The sequence below is a fragment of the Macrotis lagotis genome, chromosome 2 (assembly GCF_037893015.1).
Source record: "Macrotis lagotis isolate mMagLag1 chromosome 2, bilby.v1.9.chrom.fasta, whole genome shotgun sequence".
Classification (NCBI taxonomy): Eukaryota; Metazoa; Chordata; class Mammalia; order Peramelemorphia; family Peramelidae; genus Macrotis; species Macrotis lagotis.
Genome location: NC_133659.1, coordinates 128425345 through 128444885, shown reverse-complemented (window position 1 = coordinate 128444885; position 19541 = coordinate 128425345). Strand labels below are relative to the sequence as shown.

Sequence of the window (19541 nt, the reverse complement as noted above, 5' to 3'; positions counted from 1 at the left end):
GCTCAAATGTGTCCCAGTCTTGTAAATAGAAGCACTTGAACCCTCATGTCTTCGCATTCTACCTAAAGTCTCTTTTCTACTGCAACATGTTGCTTCCCATATTTACAGTATATTTTTGAAAGGTTGTACTTAGAACCACTTACTCCAGATTTCTATTTGATATACTTAGTGGTCATTTTCCAAAGAAGGGCAATATGCTTCCATGCAATAGAAGATTAGTCAGTGACTGAGTGTGTAAACAAATATTCAAATGCAGGAATTTTCTTCAATTATGTTGCATATATGTTGCAAGAAATAAACTCATGTTTTTAATCTCTTGCTCAATCTTTCTCTACTGAAATCTTTTTTGGAGATAAATTTCACATGCACATTTTCTTTTGCCTTCATTTGAGATTTAAAGTGATAGAAGAAGAAGCTTTATTCATTGACTTCATTATCCAGATTTAATCACCTTTATTTCCATCAGAAAAATGCTTGTGTGTTGCTGACACAGCAATTAGGTGTTTGAGTTTGTTCTTCCCTCTGTGTCTCTGAAACAACATTCCCTTGGTGGAGGAGTAGAGCCAGACTTGAGGTGAGCAGTTGAATTACTAGTTTAACTTGCTCATGGATTAAAGTATGGAAACCTTGCTGCCCTCATGTATAGTCCTTTAATAATTACTGTTTTTTGTACTTTCCTCCAATCTCCCTAGAGAGGGGATTTAAAATTTTTTGTGTTACTGTACTTCACTTTTGATATTTTCCTGAATAGTATCAGATCATAGTTACTTAATATGCAATTTAATATGGAAATTAATGCCAATTTGATTTTTTTTCCTAGCTGTACCCAAGAATTAAACCGAGACAAAGGAGCTTGGCATGAAAACTTATGGAATCTTTATGAAGTACTAAAATCTATATTAAAAAAAATGTGATTGGCGTGGGCACAATTTCAAGTCTTTATTTCATGTGACTGTAACTAACATGAAAGCAATGAAGAATGTGCTTTAGAAGCAAATGAAGGATTGACTTAATCCATTTGATAACCTTCAACACACTGGAATGGTGCTTATAAACAAATGGTATTTGCCCTTTGGGGTAAAGAAACTCCATACTTCAGCATGTGGCACTCATAAGGACAATGATACAGTGACATCTAAATGTTCTGTTTTTTTTTTTTTAAAAAGAAACCTTTTATCAGTAGGAAATTCACATTCTGCCTAAGTGACTTTATTTTGGAGCTTGCCTGATAATTTTTCGCACACCACGGTAGGCTAATGCCATCTCAGCCTGCCCAGAAGCACCCAAGAGCACCTTTTGATAAAGCAGATCATTTTCTCAAGTGACTCAGTTGAAGTTATGAAGAGATAGTACAATAGTACTTATTGACCTGAAGAACCATTATCTAGTCTTAATTGAGCAATAACTTTATATGAGTGCTATAGCATAAGATTTACACATATATTTTGGATATTATGCTATATTACATGTAATTTAGATTTAGAATCTTGTTTTTCACCTGAATTTCGAGTCTGTATTTATTGTCTTTTGTATTTTGGAATCTAAATGTAGAAACATTCTGTAGACTTAACATTAAAATTTGTCAGAATTTTATCGATTTTATTTTTTGTCAATTGTGATAAAATAAAACTTTTTGTCTCTTTAATTTCTTCCTCTGATTTAAGTTCTTGGTATCAAAAATAGACTTGGAATAAATGTAGGACTCCAAGCAATTAATTGAAGTTTTATAGAAATGTGACACATTAAATTTCATTCTTTCCCCAAAACAGTAATTGATAGTTCACACTTATTTAATATGCAAAGTATTGTGCACATGGCCCTGGGAGGAAGGGGCTGTTATTATCATCTCCATTTTATAGATGAGTGAATTGAGGCTGAGAGCTTAAGTTCCTTGCTTCCTGACTAATAATATGCATCTGAGGCAGGATTTGAACTCGGGTCTTCATGTATCACTTACCTGCCTAAACATACACTAGTTTGTTGATAGGATGAGTGATGAAATTCCAGCATGTTCATTGACATGAATTTTTAATTAATGTAAATATTTAAAGATTTTTTAAATAATTACTGTAAAGTCACAACTAAAAGATCTCCTGACTCCAGACCAAAGTTTTCACTCTACAATACCAGGTAAATGACAATGAAAGGGTATAAAAAGCTCAGAACATGAGGTCATATCATTTTGGTAATATGTATTCCTTAACTTTTCAAGAAGAGAGATGGAACTAACAAGATTTTTTTTAAAGGTCCTTTGGCATATGCTGGGGGATGGTGGTATGTAACTAATGGCACCTAAACAACTTTAGAATAAAATTCTTGTAAAAGATTCCTTAATATTGTGGGTCATATCTTCACTCCTGTGTATTACGCTTAGTTAATGTACATTGCATATCTCCTCTTAATACATTTTCCCTCAATAGCAATGTCAGACTAAGGTTGGTTTGTACAGTTTTTAATGTATTTCATAGGTGCTGTACCTTTTCCAAGGAACCCTCATATCCAAGCTTCTTGAGAGGAGAGAAAAATAGGCCATAGAAATCAAAGCTGCTCTTTATAACCAGATCATTCATCAGTATTGTGTAGTTCGGGGTTGTTTACAAAAAAATCATTGTATTAGGCAGCAAACTATATATGCTTTTGACCTGTTCCCATTGATGCCCCCAGCTAAGAAACAGTTATAATTTCTTCTAATCAATCATATTTGAAAGAAAGGGAAACAAGGCAGGTTTTTGTTGTAATATTGCTTATGTTTATTGGATGATAAAGTTAGGAAATAACCTGGAATTATCTCCAGATAAATGGCTATTGACTTTGCACAAACAAGCCAACTGATTTTTTTTTCTCAATTATTTTTTTTGCAAGGCAATAGGTTAAGTCCAAGGTCACACAGCTAGGTAATTAAGTGTCAGACTGGATTTGAACTCAAGTCCTCTTGACTCCAGGGCTGGTACTCTATCCATTGTACCACCTAGCTGCCCCCCTCAATTGAATTCTTGAACACAATAGCCAAAATACTGAGCTAGCAAGCAGCCTGGTGTCAATTTAAAAACATGATAATTTGGCTTTGGTGCAGTCTTCTGATTGGTCCAGAGCTGGAGTAATTAAAAAAATAAAATGCTTTACTGTAATAACACTAAGACCAGATTCATCCGCTCTAGCACTTAAGGGTGACAGGATTGCTTAGTCCAAAGGGCTTGAAGGGTAAAGGTAAAACTCATAGGATTCAGATCCATTAATGACCTTCAATATCACCTAAGCCAATCCCTTCATTTTACAGATGAGACCCAGATAAAGCTGTCCAAGATCATATATCTTGGAATAGATAGAACTTAAATCCAGATTTACTTTTTGTTTTTTGCAAGGCAACAGGGTTGACAAGCCTAGGTAATTACTAAGTGTCTGAGAGTGGTTTTGAACTCCTGACTCCAGGCCAGTGTTCTGTCACTGTGCCACCCAGCTGCCCCAATCCAGACTCTTTTCCAAGGATCCAGTACTCATTCCTTTACCCATGCTGCCTTTTTTTTTTTAATGTCAATTCTTTAAATGTTAGGTTATTATTTCATGGGATTTAGAGGAAGGGATTTTGATGCAATGTAATCTTAATTTAGGGAATTGAGTTAAATGATTTAACTTCAGAAGAGTTAAGTGATTTTCCCAAGGTAGGAATAGGAAGTCCAGGTCTTCAGATGTCAAAATTCCAGTGCTCTTTACACCACATGGACTTTTCTGATAGGTCTTATATTTTCCACCTTGGTTAAATGAAAGGGTGACCTCATCGTCGATGTAAATACATTAAGCACAACGACGGAGTGGTTCCTTTAAAAAGAGTAATGTTTGCATAGGAATCAAATTTACTGCATTTTTCTTGTTTTAATATTGTTATCTATAACAATGTTATATCTCTTTTATGTAAATATGTAAAAAAAAAGTATGTCCTATTTACAAAATTGAAGCTATCAAGGTTGCAAAGGACTAGATTGCATTTTTTTGCTTATAATGAAGTTAAAGATCTCTTGCTCTGGGTATCTGGAAATTTTGATCTTCACATACTTAATAATACTTTTGTCAATCCTAAATCAAGGACTGACAAAGTTCAAGCAGTTGCTATTCATTAACTCGAGGGGCAAATCAAACTAGGACATAGTGTTTTTTATGGAAGTCTTCAGGTGATAGTAATTTCATGAAAAATCTTCAGTAGAGTCAGTTATGACATCAAAGGACCGAAAAACACAGCCACTGCAAGAGAGGGAGAAAAAAACATTTTAATGACCCCCATTTCAGTTCAGGGATACAGGATAAACACTTTGTGTGTGTGTCTGTGTCTGTATACTGAGTAATAGTTACACATAAAAAAAATTTGTGTTCGTAAGATTTCTTTATGGGCTAAAAGAATATCATTGGACATTTTAGTCTGTATCCCCACTTTAAAAGACTGAAATTCTTGGCTCAAAGTAGATGATAATCTACACATTTTTTGAAACTGGTTGTCTGCCAAGAATCTTATTGCTACTGTTTACTTGGCACTGTGACTTTGTTGTCCTCTAATCCTGAAATGTACTCCCTTTCTACCTCTCAAAGAATCCTAGATTCACAGAATTCTGATTCTCATAAGCTGCAGATTGAAGTGGACAGAACCATAATTCCTATTAATACATCACTAAAACTGAATTACTTTGAAAGATTTAAGGACTCTGATCAATCGACCAACTATGCTTCAAGGCAACAGATGATGAAGTAGGTTGGACTCTTTGGCAAAGAAGGAGGATAGACTCAAGATAATATGTACTTGTTTCCCCCACTGGAATGCTGGCTCATTCCAAGTAGATTTTATTCACTTTTTTTTGTACTTATATCTTTAGGATCAGTCACACAGTAGGCACTTCATAAATACTTGTTGATTGATTTATGAACTATGGAGCTTAGCATTTTCACTTCCTTGGGGGCACATAAAAAGTATCTGAAGAGCAAGTATCCCCAGAAGGGAGATTTTAGTTGAGTATTCTTCATACTTGGAAACATCAGTGTGGGAAACAAGGGTGAGGTGATGGAAGGAGTAAGGGAAAGTTAGGGGTACCAGATGTTTTCATGACACTTGGTAGAAGGAGGGTGGGAAAATATTGGATAGAAGCAACAGTGAAACATTGACGGGAAAGTCAGGAGGAATGAAATCATGATAGATAAATGACAATATGGGTAGAGTTCTGACTTAACACACCGTGTTTTAGGCTTCAATGTATTGTGACCTTTAGATTGCGATCTTTGATATGCATATACCTACATACACATAAGTTGTTAAAGTTGATAAATCTCATCCGGCTGTCAAGTGTTCTAGGAAAATTGTTGGTCCATTAAATAAGACACCCTCATCTTTCCTCTTCAAAGTGTAGGGATGAAATTACTGTCTTTCCACCCAGTGCTCCCACTAGACCAGCCCTATTGCTCCTTTTATTTCAGCAAACTCAGCTTCCTCAGTCCCTGATGAGAACTTGAAGTTAAGTAATTGTGACACAATTCAAATTGGAGCCAGGCATTAAATGAAAAAGGATTTGATTTCACTTCTCCCTTACTCTTAGTACCCTCGATGAGACGAAAATGGATAATTTTGCTTATCTGCCTACAACTAGGTTGATGTATCTAGCAACCTAGAAAACACATTTAATTTGCATTGCTGATGGTTTCAGTAGAGGCCACTGTGGGGGCTCCAAGCATATAAGGATTGTTCTGTATCTTGAAAACCTATCCCCTATTATTAAGCTTATTCTCAAAGGCAAAAGGGAAAAAGCACCAAAAAAAATTTGCTTAATATGAAATTTGATCCTAAGGTGCTATCTTCACAAATGAGAAAAGGGAGAAAAATCACAGGATTTAGAGATGACAGTGAATAATGAATAAGTCACAAGGATGGAGATATTGATGGGCAAACAGGAAAATGTTCAGAGTTGGATTTACTGAATCTAAAGTTTATGCTGGGGGACAAACATTTAAGTCAATTTGTGTCTTCAGAAGTAGTGTATTTTTAAAAAGATCATCTGAGATGAAAATCAGTCCTCCATAGGGCATTCATGTTATTGAAAAAAGTAACCAACTACTATGTGTCAGTGTTGCCTTTATTTAGCTCTGACCCACAAAAAAAAAAAGACAAAGGCATCCTTTCAGCCTTGGTCTATACTTAAGCTAAAAGCCCTTGGATGTATTTCTTGGAGAGTGGAACCAATGTTTGGTTGTTCCACATCTCCCAAATAAAAGTACACTGGGGAAGTTTGGAGCCATAATAAAAGTAGTAACTATTTTCGAGATTCATTGCTTTTGGAGCTTTAAAAGGCAAGTCAAGAATACCTGGATCTTTGTGTCATCCCTTAAATAGAGATCTCCCTCTGAGGAGTGAGATACTGATAATAAACTTTGCAAGTTTCTGACTTACGGTGGTAAGATTGAGTTCTATTGTTCCGGTGTTCTCAGGGTCCAATTGCTTAAATACCTCTGTAAAAGAAGAGGTGAAAAAGGATTATTATGAACAAAGGTTGAAATATGAGTAATTTTGCCTAGTTCAAACCCACCAAGTCTTAGTGACAATTTTGCTGATGATGCATCTTTTTTTCCCTCCTGCCTCTAAGGAAGAAGGAATGTCACCCTTGCATTACTGAATAGGCATCTCTCTGGCTCAGATGCTTTCATCATCTGTGAAGGGCAGTCTGCTTCTGATACTAAGAAAATCAGTGGATCTTTTGCCCCAGATGTCCACTTACTGAACAGTGTTTCCAGTCGAATTAAGCACCGAACAAAGTTATCAAAGTCGATGATGAGCTCGTCATCTGCGAACCGAGCTACGATGATCTGATGGAGCTGATAGGGGAGCTTGAAACCTAAGGGTTACAACAAACAATCTTCGTCTTAGATTTTCTGTAATCTAGTGCTGGGCGGGGGGAGCCCATATTATGTTTACTTCGTGGCAGCATATGTGATGGGGTAACAAATAAAGACTGGGGTCTATGATTTTCTCCTGAATGTAGGGTTCAAGAACTTTGACTCTTTAAAATCAATTTCATTTTTCAGAAGTCATGTCAGCTGCTGTTTCTTTGGTTTCCAAACTGCTTTTCTGAGACAGTTTATCTTACTTCTGTCCAGTTCCTTTGTTTCAGTCAAATCTAGCCCCTTTGTTCCCATCCCCCATCCCCACCTCCATAATTTTTCTGTGTTGCTCCATATTTTTAGTAATGTTTTTAAAATTCTGCTTATATAACAACTTTTTTCATCTTTATCCTCCTCATCACTAAATTCTTTCAGGATACCAATTCTTTTCTACTTCGAGATCCCACGTGATCATTTTTGCCATGAATATTTTCAAATCTCTTTCACCACATTCGTTTTCTCTTAGTGACAGGGACTAACATTCTACAGTCAAGAAATTTAGCACTGCAAGGTATTTCAGAGATTACCTTGTATAATCCTTACTTGAAACTTCCATAACATCCCAAACAAGGTTCTAGTTAGAGATCTCCAGTAATGGCTAATTCCTTTCTAAAATATGGTTGCCAGAAAGGAACTTAACACTCTTGCTGTAGTAGAGGGAATGTTCAGAATGAAGCTGACCTCTGAGGCTCCTTTTAACTCTGTCATTCCACAGTATAGTCTGAACAGGCCAGAATATAGCAGGACTTCAACACCCTGTTCTAGATAATCTTAATTGAAGTTGTTTTTTTATGTTTTGTTTTGAGGCAATTGGAGCTAAAGTGACTTGCCCAGATTCACACAGTTAAATGTCTTGAGGTCACATTTGAACTCGGGTCTTCATTGTGCACCAAGCTGCCCCTCCTTGAAGTTAAAAAAAAACCCAAGAAGAAGCCCCCAGCTCTCCTAGGAAACTTGGCTAAATGGAACCCTTTGAGAAGTCGTATGTGGGAACATTTCTGGATCTCAAATTCTTTCTCTGTAAAATGCAAGGGTTGGACTAGATAGCCTATAAGAGGTTCCTTCTGGTTCTATATACATAGTCTATATACATAGGCTTCTGCCTATGATTTTTTTTTTAAAGCATGGTTGGTTTGCTAGAGTTTTCAGAGTCTTAAATTCAAAAAGAGGGAGGAGAGGGAGATTTTGTACTGTCACATCAGTTATTTTTTAAAGTGGGGGGGGGAAAGATGTAGTTTACTGGACTTTCATCAAAGGAAGATGATTTGCAGTGCTTCTGAAATAAATGAAAGTTGGATGCGTTACCTGCTTCTTCTAATGCTTTACGCATCTCGTAGGCATTCATGGTGCCAGATTTATCAACGTCCATCTCCTTGTAAATTTTCTGGAACAAGAAAAGTAGACATGAAGAACTTGACTTTTTAAAGGAAATTTTCTTCTGTGTTTTATGCAAAGTAGGAATAGTTCATTTTTTAAAAAAATAATTACAGACCTTTAATTTAGTGCTATCAATAATCTCAGGGAAATCAATCATTTTTCTGATTTAGTTGACTGAGAAAAACAACTTTGTAACCATCTATTCCAGCTGGATCGGTGTGCTACCCTGTGGGTATGAAGCCTACTCTGTATTCTATTGTCCTGAGAAAGCTTAAATTCTTAGGCTTGGGGGCCTGATGGTTTTATTAATCAGATACTTGGTGGTTTAATATTTGATTTATATTGTTATATAATATATTAATATAATGCAATATATAACATTATATATTTATCTAATTTCTTATGTCACCCTTCCCTCCTTTTGCCTTTCCCAAATCACCTCCCTTTACCCTTCCCAAACCATTCCTTGAAGGGTCTCTCTTGAGCCCCAGTTATTATTTATTAAAGTTTTTCCTCCACCAAGTTTCAACAGGGGTTCTAGCTCCTACATGAAGACTTCCTATTTTTGTCTCCTTTAACTCACTCAGTACTTTGCCTGGACCTTTCTTCACATCTATAATCTTCTGTTCTTTTTGTGCATGTTTAGTTCAGATGATAAACTTCTTGACAGCAGGGCTCTATTTCTGGATTGAGCTTTGTCTTCCCAAAGCCTTACACAGAGTAGATCCTTAATAGCTTGTTGAACTAAATTGGCCATTCTTTATCAACCAGTCAGAAGGTCATTTGACAACAGTGCATTATCACTGAGCCAAATGATGCCAACTCTCTTCTCTCGACAAGTTCTAGATGCCAAATTGGCAAAATATTGCAGTCATTTCAGAGTGCATTTAAAAAAAAACATGTTGGTTTTCATGAGACTCAAAATCTCTACTAGGTACAACTTGATTTTTTTAAAAGTACATAATAAATTTAACATATTGGTTCCCAAACTGCACTGTTCTTTGTCTCTTCCTGAATAATCCTTGTGCATTTTAAAATTGCTTCATTGATGTTCTTTTTTGCTGCTCTCTAAGACTTGAGCTGCAGAGAAAGTGCTGACCTGCCCTGCTGGTGGGAGTTGTAATCATCTAGCAATTCCTTACACCCAAGGTATCTTATCGCTGTCATTAAACCCTTTTCCTTTATAGAACCACTCCCATTCTCTGCCACCTAATCTCTCCTCCCCATCCTCCCACCCCCACCCAAACAACCAAGTAGAGTCAAAACAAATTTGGGTAGCATTTCTGAATTACTTCTAGTTGTTTATGTTCATAGTAGAGTTCCACAAATGAAGCATAGAAAAGACTTATTTAATCGAGAAAACCCCTGGTATTTGTAATGGTAATACCCAATCCTGTCCTCCACTTAGCCTTTTCCCTATTAAAGGTGAAATCATGCCATAAGGCAATGCTCCAATGCCCTCCCCCCCAAATGCCTTGTTTTCTAAAATTATGTAGCACAGAGATACATATATGCCTCCAATTTTTCCTTGCAATATAAATGTAATTAAAAAAATGTTTATAAATTATTTATAAATGCTCCCAAATTTTAAAGTATTAAACCACAACACTGATGGTGAGGTATCTTTCAATGCCCTCTCCCCCCCCACCCCCACCCCCTCACTGTGCCTGGAAATATACCTGATATTTTTGTATTTTTGACCAGAGAAGGTAGAACTCCTTCAGGCCCAGTTTGCCACTTCCATCAGCCTGCCTTTGGCTAAGGAAAGATATTTGTATGATGTGAAATTTTTTTCCTCAAGTAGGTTCAAATCAGAGTGCTCTTACGTGACATAGTCTATTTGGGAAAATCCTATATAAGGATTCATATTGTTTGGGTTGATGTTTGCTGGACCTAAACCTAACTTTGGAAGTTTGAGAGAGGACACAGAAATGGGGATAAGGACCCATACAGCCTTGGATTGCTCTTCTGATGTTACTTTTTCTTCTATCACTCAGTGAAGTGCTGATGTTTTACCTTGGATATTTCCTGGTGTATTTTAGTGGTTGACCCGCACTCTTCAAAAGTTATGCTAGGCCTTTCATAAAGGGATTTGCCAACCAATAGATAACTGATGCCCTGCAACAGGACTTTGTGTAAGTTGAGAAAATTTCTTGCCATACTTTAAGCCATTAGAGACCATGAGGAAAAGTTGCTAAGATACTTTATTTTAGCTAAGTGCCAGATAAAAGACTGGCAGAGGTGAGTGTGGATAATAAACAAGAAATTATTGGAGCAGGAAGAACCACATCATCCAAAAATTGAAAAAGAAATATTTAGAATACAGGATCAATAGGGTCATTTTTGAAAAAAAAACTCGGGGAATATTTTATCAAGGTGATTAGACTGATAGTTATTGGGGGATTCTATAAACATAATTTACTTAGATTTAAGAAAAGCATTGGAAAAATTTTGTCATCCTATTCTTGTGGACAAAAGAAAAGTATGAGTTGAAATCCTGTTGAATAACTGGACCTCAAGAGTAGGCATTAGTAATTTAACAGCAGGAACTTGAATGTTGATATCAAGAGAGCTGCCCTGGGGATCTGTCCTTGGTCCTATTGTATTTAACATTTTTATCAGTAGTTTGCCCTCAGCAGAAAGGACATACTTATCAAATCTGCAGATGTCAAAAACCTAGGAGGAATTATCCAAAAAGATCTTGACAGGCTTGGGTGCCTAGCCAAATCCAAGAAGATGAAATTTAACAAGAGTAAGTGTAAAAATCTTACTTAAGCATAAGGTTCCTAAAAGCTAACTTCACAAGTATAAGCTAGAAAAGGTATGTCTACATGGTCTTTCATTTGTAGGGACTTGTAGAGATTTTAATAGTTTGCAAATTCAAAAATGTTTATTGCACTGGAATGGCTGAGTTAATAATTTCATAATCTTAGGCTATATTAAGAAAGGAATAATCTTTAGGTCTAGGGATGTAATAAATAGTCCACGTACTTTGCCCTGGTTAGACTACAACTAGGCTTATTATCTTCAGTTCTCGGAACTACATTTTATGAAAGACTATGAAGACTAACAAGAAAATGACAACAAGGACAGTAGAGAACTCATATACCAATATGAGAACTGGTTAAAAGAATTGGGAGTATTTAGCTCTGACTAGAGGATCCTTAGGGAAGACCAGAATGATGCTAGTCTTCAAGAATTTGAAGGATTATCATATGGAAGAGTAATTAGACACATTCTGCTTGATCAGAGAAGGAAGAGTGAGAAGCAATGGCTGGAAGAGAGAGTAGGCTTGATTTAGGTTGTTTCCTAACAATTAATTTTGATAAATTTTTTTCTTAATTTTTTTAGGAAATGGTTATTCTTGGTCTCTTTGTCTCATCTCTTTTTCCTAACCTTAATCCTTGAATGGGTGTCACCTTAGTCAAATTGTGTGCTGCGAAAGACCTTATTTTAAAAGGTCTCCTTCTGCATCTAGACCCATCCCCTGGATGGGTCATCCTGACCCATGTATGGTTCCTGAACCCAGATGGCTCTGGAGGAGAAACTGTCCCCTTCTCCTCATATCCAATTCACTTGCATGTCATGACATCATCTCCTTGATGTTTTGTTCTTATTTGAGAAAGAAGTACAAATAACAGCAACAACAGGCTAAGCTTCCTAACGGAGCTATTTCAAAGTGGCATAGACCAACTGAAGAGATAATAGGTTCCCTCTCTAAACAGGTTTGCAAGCAAAGACTGCATGGCCACTGGTCTGCCATAGAGGAAGTTTTTGTTCAGGTGTGGGCTGGCCCAGAGGGCTCCTGAGGTATCTTTTCCCCCTGAGATTCAGTGAATAATAAAAACACATTCACTAAATAATCCAAACAAAACAAGGTGGCCACATGGGAATGGTTTAGATGACCCATGAGTCAGTTTCCTTAGAGGGAGTGGGCATTTTTCTTTTTTCTTCCTGAACCCATGTGTTTCCTGCTCTGGTGATAGCTCACCAACAGAAGTCACACCTGCCTATGATTCAGGCAGGAATAAGATGGACATTTTAAAGAGAAGAGCCTGCAGCATCTCTAATCACCTTTCAAATCCCACCCTCTTTCCTCCTCCTCACTCCTTCCTTGCTTCTCGCCTTCCTGTTTTTTTTAATTTTAAATTTTATTTTAACCCCAGAAGTTAACTAATAATTTATTTTATGAACTCTCCACACTCAAACTCATGGATAGACAGCTTCAGTGATTTGATGCCATTTCTCCAGTCACGGGCAGCATCTATATAAATTCCCAATTCTCAATTTCCTAAGCCGATTTTAAAGGATACATCTAGCATGTCAACCATGATCTTGCAAGTCTCGATGCTGAAGCCATCTGACTTGATATCTGGACCTAGAGGATACAGAGAGAAAGACATATCTTTAGTGTTTTGAGTGTGAACTCAAACTTTGTTCTGTATGGTGTCTGCTAAAGGCCAAGGGAAAGATGCATTAAATATATATTTTTTAAAATACAGGAATAAGAAGTAGTTGGATTATTTATATGGTATTAAATCCCAAAGAATATCTCTTGAGGGCATGATTCATGGGTGGGGATAAGCAGAGATTTGTATTCAATTAGGCTGTGCCCTCCTAACTTAGGAAACAGCTAGGTTAGAAACCAACCAAACTAATAAAAATAATTAAAAATTTTAAAATAGTATTAGCTGTGTGACCCTGGCTAAGTTGCTTAACTGGTCTATGCCTCAGTTTCTTCATCTGTAAAGTGAGGGAGGTAGACTTGATAATTTCTTTGGTTTCTTTTATTTAGTTCAACCTCAATGACATGATTTTATTAAATCATAGCTCTATGTACTCCATGAAGTTTTAGGATTGTTTGTGAAAAAACCACAGGAAACGGTGGTATTTTCTTTGTTCTATTATTTTTAAAAGAGGAAAAAAAAAACAGAAAATCTCCACGGAAATGTATTCACTATGCTTGAGACATGTGCAGTTAGTTTAGGACAGAGAGTTTCCTTGGAGCTGCCATCATGGTCACCCATGACCTTAGAATCAGGGAACCTTGATATGAGCCTGTTTATAGTCTGAGTATGGCTTTCCCAGAGTCTCATTTCTAGGGAAATGCATGCATTAGGTCTACAAGAGGCAACATGGGCAGGAGTTGAGTGTGGGTGTGGGGGGGGTGAAGAAGGAGGCTGCAGCATGAAATGGGGATGGGCCCACGGCCAGGCCCCTGGTGTCACCAGTCAGGAAAGGGAAGAGTATGCTGAGCTCAGAGATACATGTGGGCTAATTAATACACCATAGCAGAAAAGAGGTTTCCTTACCCTCCATTCCCCTTTTGTCCATCCATCTGTGAATTAACAATGAAGCTCTTGGTCTTCATGGACCCGTGATCACCACACATCTGAGATATTACTATGACCTCAGTGTTTCTGGTGGCCTTTGGGATAAACACTACCTCATTTTCTACATGGCAGGGAAGCCTTGTTGCATTGGCTTCACCACAACTTGAGATTATGAGTGTCTAAACTTTAGCTATTAAGGCCATTTTTAAACTTTCTTCCCTACTGTACATGGGAGTTTCAGGTTGGGCTAGATAGGCTGTAACTTGTATATTTCTTTGGTTCATAGAGGACCAGAGGGACCTTTATCTTTGTTTTTATGGGATTTTTGACACTGATATAGAGTCGACTAGGTGGCTCAGTGGATAGGGTTCTGGGCCTAGAATCTGAAAGAATTATTTTCCTGTGTTCAAATCTGGCTTTAGACACTTACTAACTATGACTCTGGGCAAGTTATTTAACCTTTATTTGCCTTAATCTGCTGAATCAGGAAATAGTAAATCACTCCAGGTCCTCTGCTAAGAAAATCTCATGGACAGTATGGTCCACAGTATCACAAAGAATTGGACACGACTGAATAACTGAGCAACAACAAGAAATGATACTGCTATATCCTGGAATGGTAGACTCAGCAAGGATGGGAAGGTCTTTGAATACTGTCTTCCTCTTGGGAATGTAAACTCCTTGAGGGCAGAAAATGTGATTTTTACCTTTCTTAACATCCCTAGAGCTTAACCCAGGACCTGATAAATGGTAGACATTTAATAAATGTTTTTTTTAAATTGAAATTGAAATTTCAACTTTTATTTATTTTTCTAACAACATGCAAAGATTTTGAGTTTTAGATTTTTCTCCCTTTCTCCCTTCCCTCCTCCCTCCCCTGACAGAAAGCAGTCTGATATAGGTTCTACATGTGCAATTATGCTAAAAATAGATCCATATTAATAGAGTTCTGAAAGAACAATCAAATTCAAATGGAAGGGAAAAAAAATTGGAGAGAAAAAAATGACATACTATGTAAGACTTTTAAAAATTGAAAATAGTAAGCTTTGGTCTACACTTAAAATCCACAGTTCCCATTCTGGATATGGATGGTATTTTCCATCACAAAAGTCTTTTAGAATTTTCCATCACAAGTTTTTGGGGTTTTTTTTGGGGGGGGTTGCAAGGCAATGTGTTTAAGTGACTTGCGCAAGGCCACACAGCTAGGTAATTAGTGTCTGAGGCCAGATTTGAACTCAGGACCTCCAGACTCCAGTGCCAGTGCTCTATCCAATGCACCACCTAGCCGCCCCACAAGTCTTTATTAATAAATGCTTTTTGACTGACTCTTCCAGGAATCTACTTCTGGTTAGAGAGGTAGAATAGAGGCAGTATTTGAACACAAGTCTTCCAGGCTCAAAGGCCAACTCTTGGACCTTGACTTCTGGAATTGGTTTCTATCCCAAATTGTTGGAATATTTTCAAATGGCACTATTTTTCTGAAGTATGGTATGGAAGCAGTCTTTTTAAAATTCATGGACTTGGTTCAATAAATGGAGATTGCTTTTCCAGGCATATTCCTAGTCAAAGATCTGGGGTCATTTTGTTACAGATGTAGGAAATGGAGATTTTAAAATGGCTACCAGTATTAGGATTATATGATTCATTTCTTCTTTTCCTTCTGGCTTATCAATGGATTCTCTTTACTTTATTCTTTTTTTTTTTTTTTTTTTTTAGTTTTTGCAAGGCAATGGACACAGCTAGGCAATTATCAAGCATCTGAGGCTGGATCTGAACTCAGGTACTCCTGACTCCAGGGCCAGTGCTCTATCTACTGCACCACCTAGCCACCCCTACTTTATTCTTTTTAAATACAGCTTTGAATTACTGGATATGACTTCTGGCTGGCATCAACAGAGTAATCTTAGCCTTTTGTCACCAAGAGAGGGCTATGATTGGCTGAAGGAGAAAGAGGGATCCTGTCCCAACCATCAATAATTATATAGAGATGGGGGGGGATACTCTACTTTTCCTTTATACCCCTAAAGGAAAAGAATAGGATTTGGGGAACTAAAAGAAAGTGATACTTACGTTTTGCTAGAACTCTTCTCAGGATAGTCTGCAGCTCAAAGGCAGAAATCTCTGCATCCTTTGGGAACATACAAGAAACAAAAACATACGATACACATATGGTCAGTTTTTATCTTGAATCAGAGTAATAAAAGGGCTGAAACATAGCCAAGGAAAGAGGAAAAAGTGAGACAAAACAAAATGTTGCAAGGAGCATCATCACACTTTGATGCCAGGGATCCAGACATCATCTTACTTCCCCCTTACTTCCCCACTTTGGTTCTTAATGAAGGCATGGTATGAGAAGGTACTAGTACAGGAGGGCTTTGGCAAACAGCACAAGGGAACTAAGTCCTAAGGGTCAAGCTGTTCCTGATCACTTCGAGTTCAAATACTGTTCTTTGTTGTTCTATTTTTTTCATTTTATTCTCCTGTTCCCACACCTAAAGTACCAGCTCTGTTGCTAATTGGACCAAATCCAGTTTTCTTATTATTGTCCCTGCCTGCTCTTTTCATGTTTCTTCACTGAGGAGTCTCCCCTTCCATCCAGGGCTGTTGCTTCTTCCGCCTGCTTGCTCCCAGTTCTGTGCCCACTTGGCACACCCTTCTCATTCTTTTGGAATGAATTCTTCTCCTTTTAAAACACTGCTTAACATGGTTAATATGGAAATGTTTTGCATGACTTCACATGTATAATGGAAATCATATTGCTTGCCTTCTCAATGTGTGGGGGAGGGATGGGAAGAAAGGAAAAAATCTGAGACTCAAAATTTTAGGTACTGTTAAAATATATTTAAAACACTATATTGTTCATCAAGGAGATTTCTAGGAACTGAGGCAGAATGAAGTAAGTAGATCATGGAAAGCAATATGCCCTATTTCACTTTTTTGGGAAGAAGAGTTGAGAAAATGCACCATCCTTTGCAGAAGTGGGAGGGAGACTGGGTGTCAAAAATGGCCAATGTGTAGATTTTACTGAATTCCTTCTTTCTCTCTCTCTCTCTCTCTCTCTCTCTCTCTCTCTCTCTTTCTTTCCCTCCTTCCCTTCTTCCTTCCTTCCTTTCTTCCTTTCTTTCTTTCTTTCTTTCTTTCTTTCTTTCTTTCTTTCTTTCTTTCTTTCTTTCTTCCTTCCTTCCTTCCTTCCTTCCTTCTCTTTCTTTCTTTCTTTCTTTCTTTCTTTCTTTCTTTCTTTCTTTCTTTCTTTCTTTCTTTCTTTCTTTCTTTCTTTCCTTCCTTTCTTTCTTTCTTTCTTTCTTTCTTTCTTTCTTTCTTTCTTTCTTTCTTTCTTTCTTCCTTCCTTCCTTCCTTCCTTCCTTCCTTCCTTTTTCTTTTCTTTCTTTCCTCCCTTCCCTCTTTCCTTCCTTCCTTCTTACCTCCCTTCCTCCCTCCCTTCTTCCTTTTTCTTATTTCCTCCCTTCCTCCCTTCCTTCTTTCCTTCCTCTAGGCTTAGCATTCTTACCTACCACACCATCTAGCTGTCCATATATAATTATACATGCACATATAAAAACATAAATATGTATCTTTATCTATATATATTCATAGATCTCTATATATGCTTACCTATGAACATGTTGTAACCCCTCTACCCTCACTAGAATTTTAATTCCTTAAGAGTAGAAACTGCATCATTTTTGCAATTTTATTGTTTCTGTCACAACAGCTGGCTCATGATGAATGCCTGTTAATCACCTGTATATTGTTAATATTCCCTGCACTTTACACACCCATTTCACTGATAACTCTAAGTTGTTAGAAAATTCTCCTTTACATATTGCTTTACAGAGAGGTAGGTGGTGTTTGTGGATATAGCACTAGACCTGGAATATGTAAGTACAGAGTTCAAATTCTATCTCAGATACTTCCTAGCTGTGCGACCCTGTGCAAGTCATTTCACCTCTGCCTGCCTCAGTTTTCTCATCAGTAAAATGAGAATAAAAATAGCACCTACCTCTCATGGTTGTTATGAGGCTCAAATGAGATATTTGTAAAGTATAAACCTTAATATGATATATATATATATATATGCGCTAGTTATTTCTATTTTAAGACTTTTTTATATAGTATGTCTTCTAGTAACTTTTTTGGCCCTAATATGTTCACTTCTAAGCATTCTTCGTTCTTTTTTTCTATTTGTATCTACCTTCCTCACTATAGTATAAGTTCTTTGAGGACTGATTGTGATTCTCTTTGTAACATCCTCCTGGTGCTTTCTTTGTCAAAAGCATTCATATATGTTGAATGCTGACAACTTACCTCCCCTGCCAGTTGAGCAAACAGTTTCCTGAAATTGTCCTCAATGTCATCTTCATCAACATCATTCTTGAAGCAATGGAGGAAAAGAAAAACAATGTAATCTATCTTCTAAGAAGCAAAGGAAGATGCAGGTGCCCGCACTCATCCCCCAACTCCTAGGAAATCTCTCTTCATCTATCCCATTCTAAGCACCCTCTTTCTCCACCTGTGGATCATGTGGAATGGCTCTAATCTCCTTGGACAAAATATCAAGATTATTCCTATTGTTTTAGTTTGATCTGACCAAGAATTGAATGAAGCCTACCTGGGCTTTCTAACTAAATTTGGAGATATAATTGGATCAAAAGAAAAAGAATATAAACTCTCTGGGAAGAAGTAATATCGTAATTTCTTGTCCTAAAATAACCACTTATGACCAATTCTGTTAAGTGAATGATGAATAGCTTAGAATTTCCCTGTGCTGCTTAAAAAGGATTTTGTCAATGGGCAATGAATATAAGACTTGGGGCCCAGTATCCAGGCCTTCTCTAGTCCTTCACTGTTGTAAACATATGACAACCACAGTGATATTCTAATAGATTGGTAGTGAAGAACTACCTAGCCAGCACAAAATTTTATCAGAATTGCTGTAGACTCTTAGTAAAGAGACAGAATAATAATAAATAATCCTGAAACTATTTCCCCAAGAGTAGAAAAGTGGGCTGGATTTGGAGTCATAGGACCAAGGTTTGAGTCTTGCCTCTGACCTATAAGACTTCAGGCAAATCATTTAATCTCTCTGGGACTCAGTTTTCTCATCTATAAAATGAAAGGGTTGGACTCAATGACTTCTGAAGTCCTTTTCAGCTTTTAAGTCTATGATCTAAAAGTCCATTTGTGGGGATCTTCCTTTTCTTAACTCTGAAATTTATAATTTATATAAAAATTAGACTAAAGCAAAATGTGTCTGTTTAATTAAATTCTGCTGCATTTGTCATAGGGTCATAATCATACAGCTGGAAGAATCTTTAGGAATCATTAAGTTCAAGGATTTCTACAATAATTGGATCTTGGAACACAGTGGGATGTAAAACATTGATGAAACTCAATAAATGTTACTCCATGGAGTTGAGGTATATAGATTACCCCTGAGATAAAGTGAGATTGTGGACATCTTAGAGGGAAAAAATAGATGATTTTTACCCTGAAGTACTGTTAGGATATAGACATAGTTTCATGTGTCTATTTTAGAGAGGAATAGGGGACTGATATCCATATTTCTTCATGGGATTCCCATCCAAAGAATCTCTGGGACACAGTTTTGGAAATACTAGCCCAAACAAGGTCTCAGCTCTGTAGCTTTATAGATGAGGAAGAAGAAGAAAAGGAAGAAGAAGAAAAGTAATATGCTCAAGGTTAGAGATCCAAGGGTAAAGGCAGCTGCAGAATAAGTGATAGAGAGCTAGCCTCTGAGCCAGAAGGTCCAACTGGAAAATGAAGATTTCAACTCCCTGGGCTTGGAGGACCTTCCCCACTCTCCATCTTTGATCCTACATCAGAGAAGGGAGAAGAATCAGAAAAAATACCTCATCCAGGTTGGCCTCAATTTCATCATCGACAACTCTGGAAATAGAAAGG

At 37.1% G+C, this 19541-nt stretch overlaps 2 protein-coding genes across 5 annotated transcripts in view; one reads left to right on the top strand and one right to left on the bottom strand.

The window, feature by feature from the left end:
* Positions 1-7839, top strand: part of TP53BP2 (tumor protein p53 binding protein 2) — a 98354-nt gene extending 90515 nt beyond the window's left edge. For all 4 annotated transcript variants that reach the window (XM_074222770.1, XM_074222773.1, XM_074222771.1 and 1 more), the window contains exon 18: positions 821-7839. In XM_074222770.1, coding sequence (XP_074078871.1) covers positions 821-862 — 42 coding nt within the window. In that variant the 3' untranslated portion in view covers positions 863-7839. The remainder of the gene's footprint in view (positions 1-820) is intronic.
* CAPN2 (calpain 2) overlaps positions 2727-19541 on the bottom strand; it is an 88263-nt gene continuing 71448 nt past the window's right edge. The window contains exons 13-21 of the mRNA XM_074222775.1: positions 19490-19526; positions 17925-17990; positions 15690-15747; positions 12600-12664; positions 9966-10034; positions 8215-8293; positions 6747-6863; positions 6422-6480; positions 2727-4236 (exon numbers count right to left, since the gene is read on the bottom strand). Of these exons, the coding sequence (XP_074078876.1) occupies positions 4213-4236; positions 6422-6480; positions 6747-6863; positions 8215-8293; positions 9966-10034; positions 12600-12664; positions 15690-15747; positions 17925-17990; positions 19490-19526 (574 nt within the window). The 3' untranslated portion in view covers positions 2727-4212. The remainder of the gene's footprint in view (positions 4237-6421; positions 6481-6746; positions 6864-8214; positions 8294-9965; positions 10035-12599; positions 12665-15689; positions 15748-17924; positions 17991-19489; positions 19527-19541) is intronic.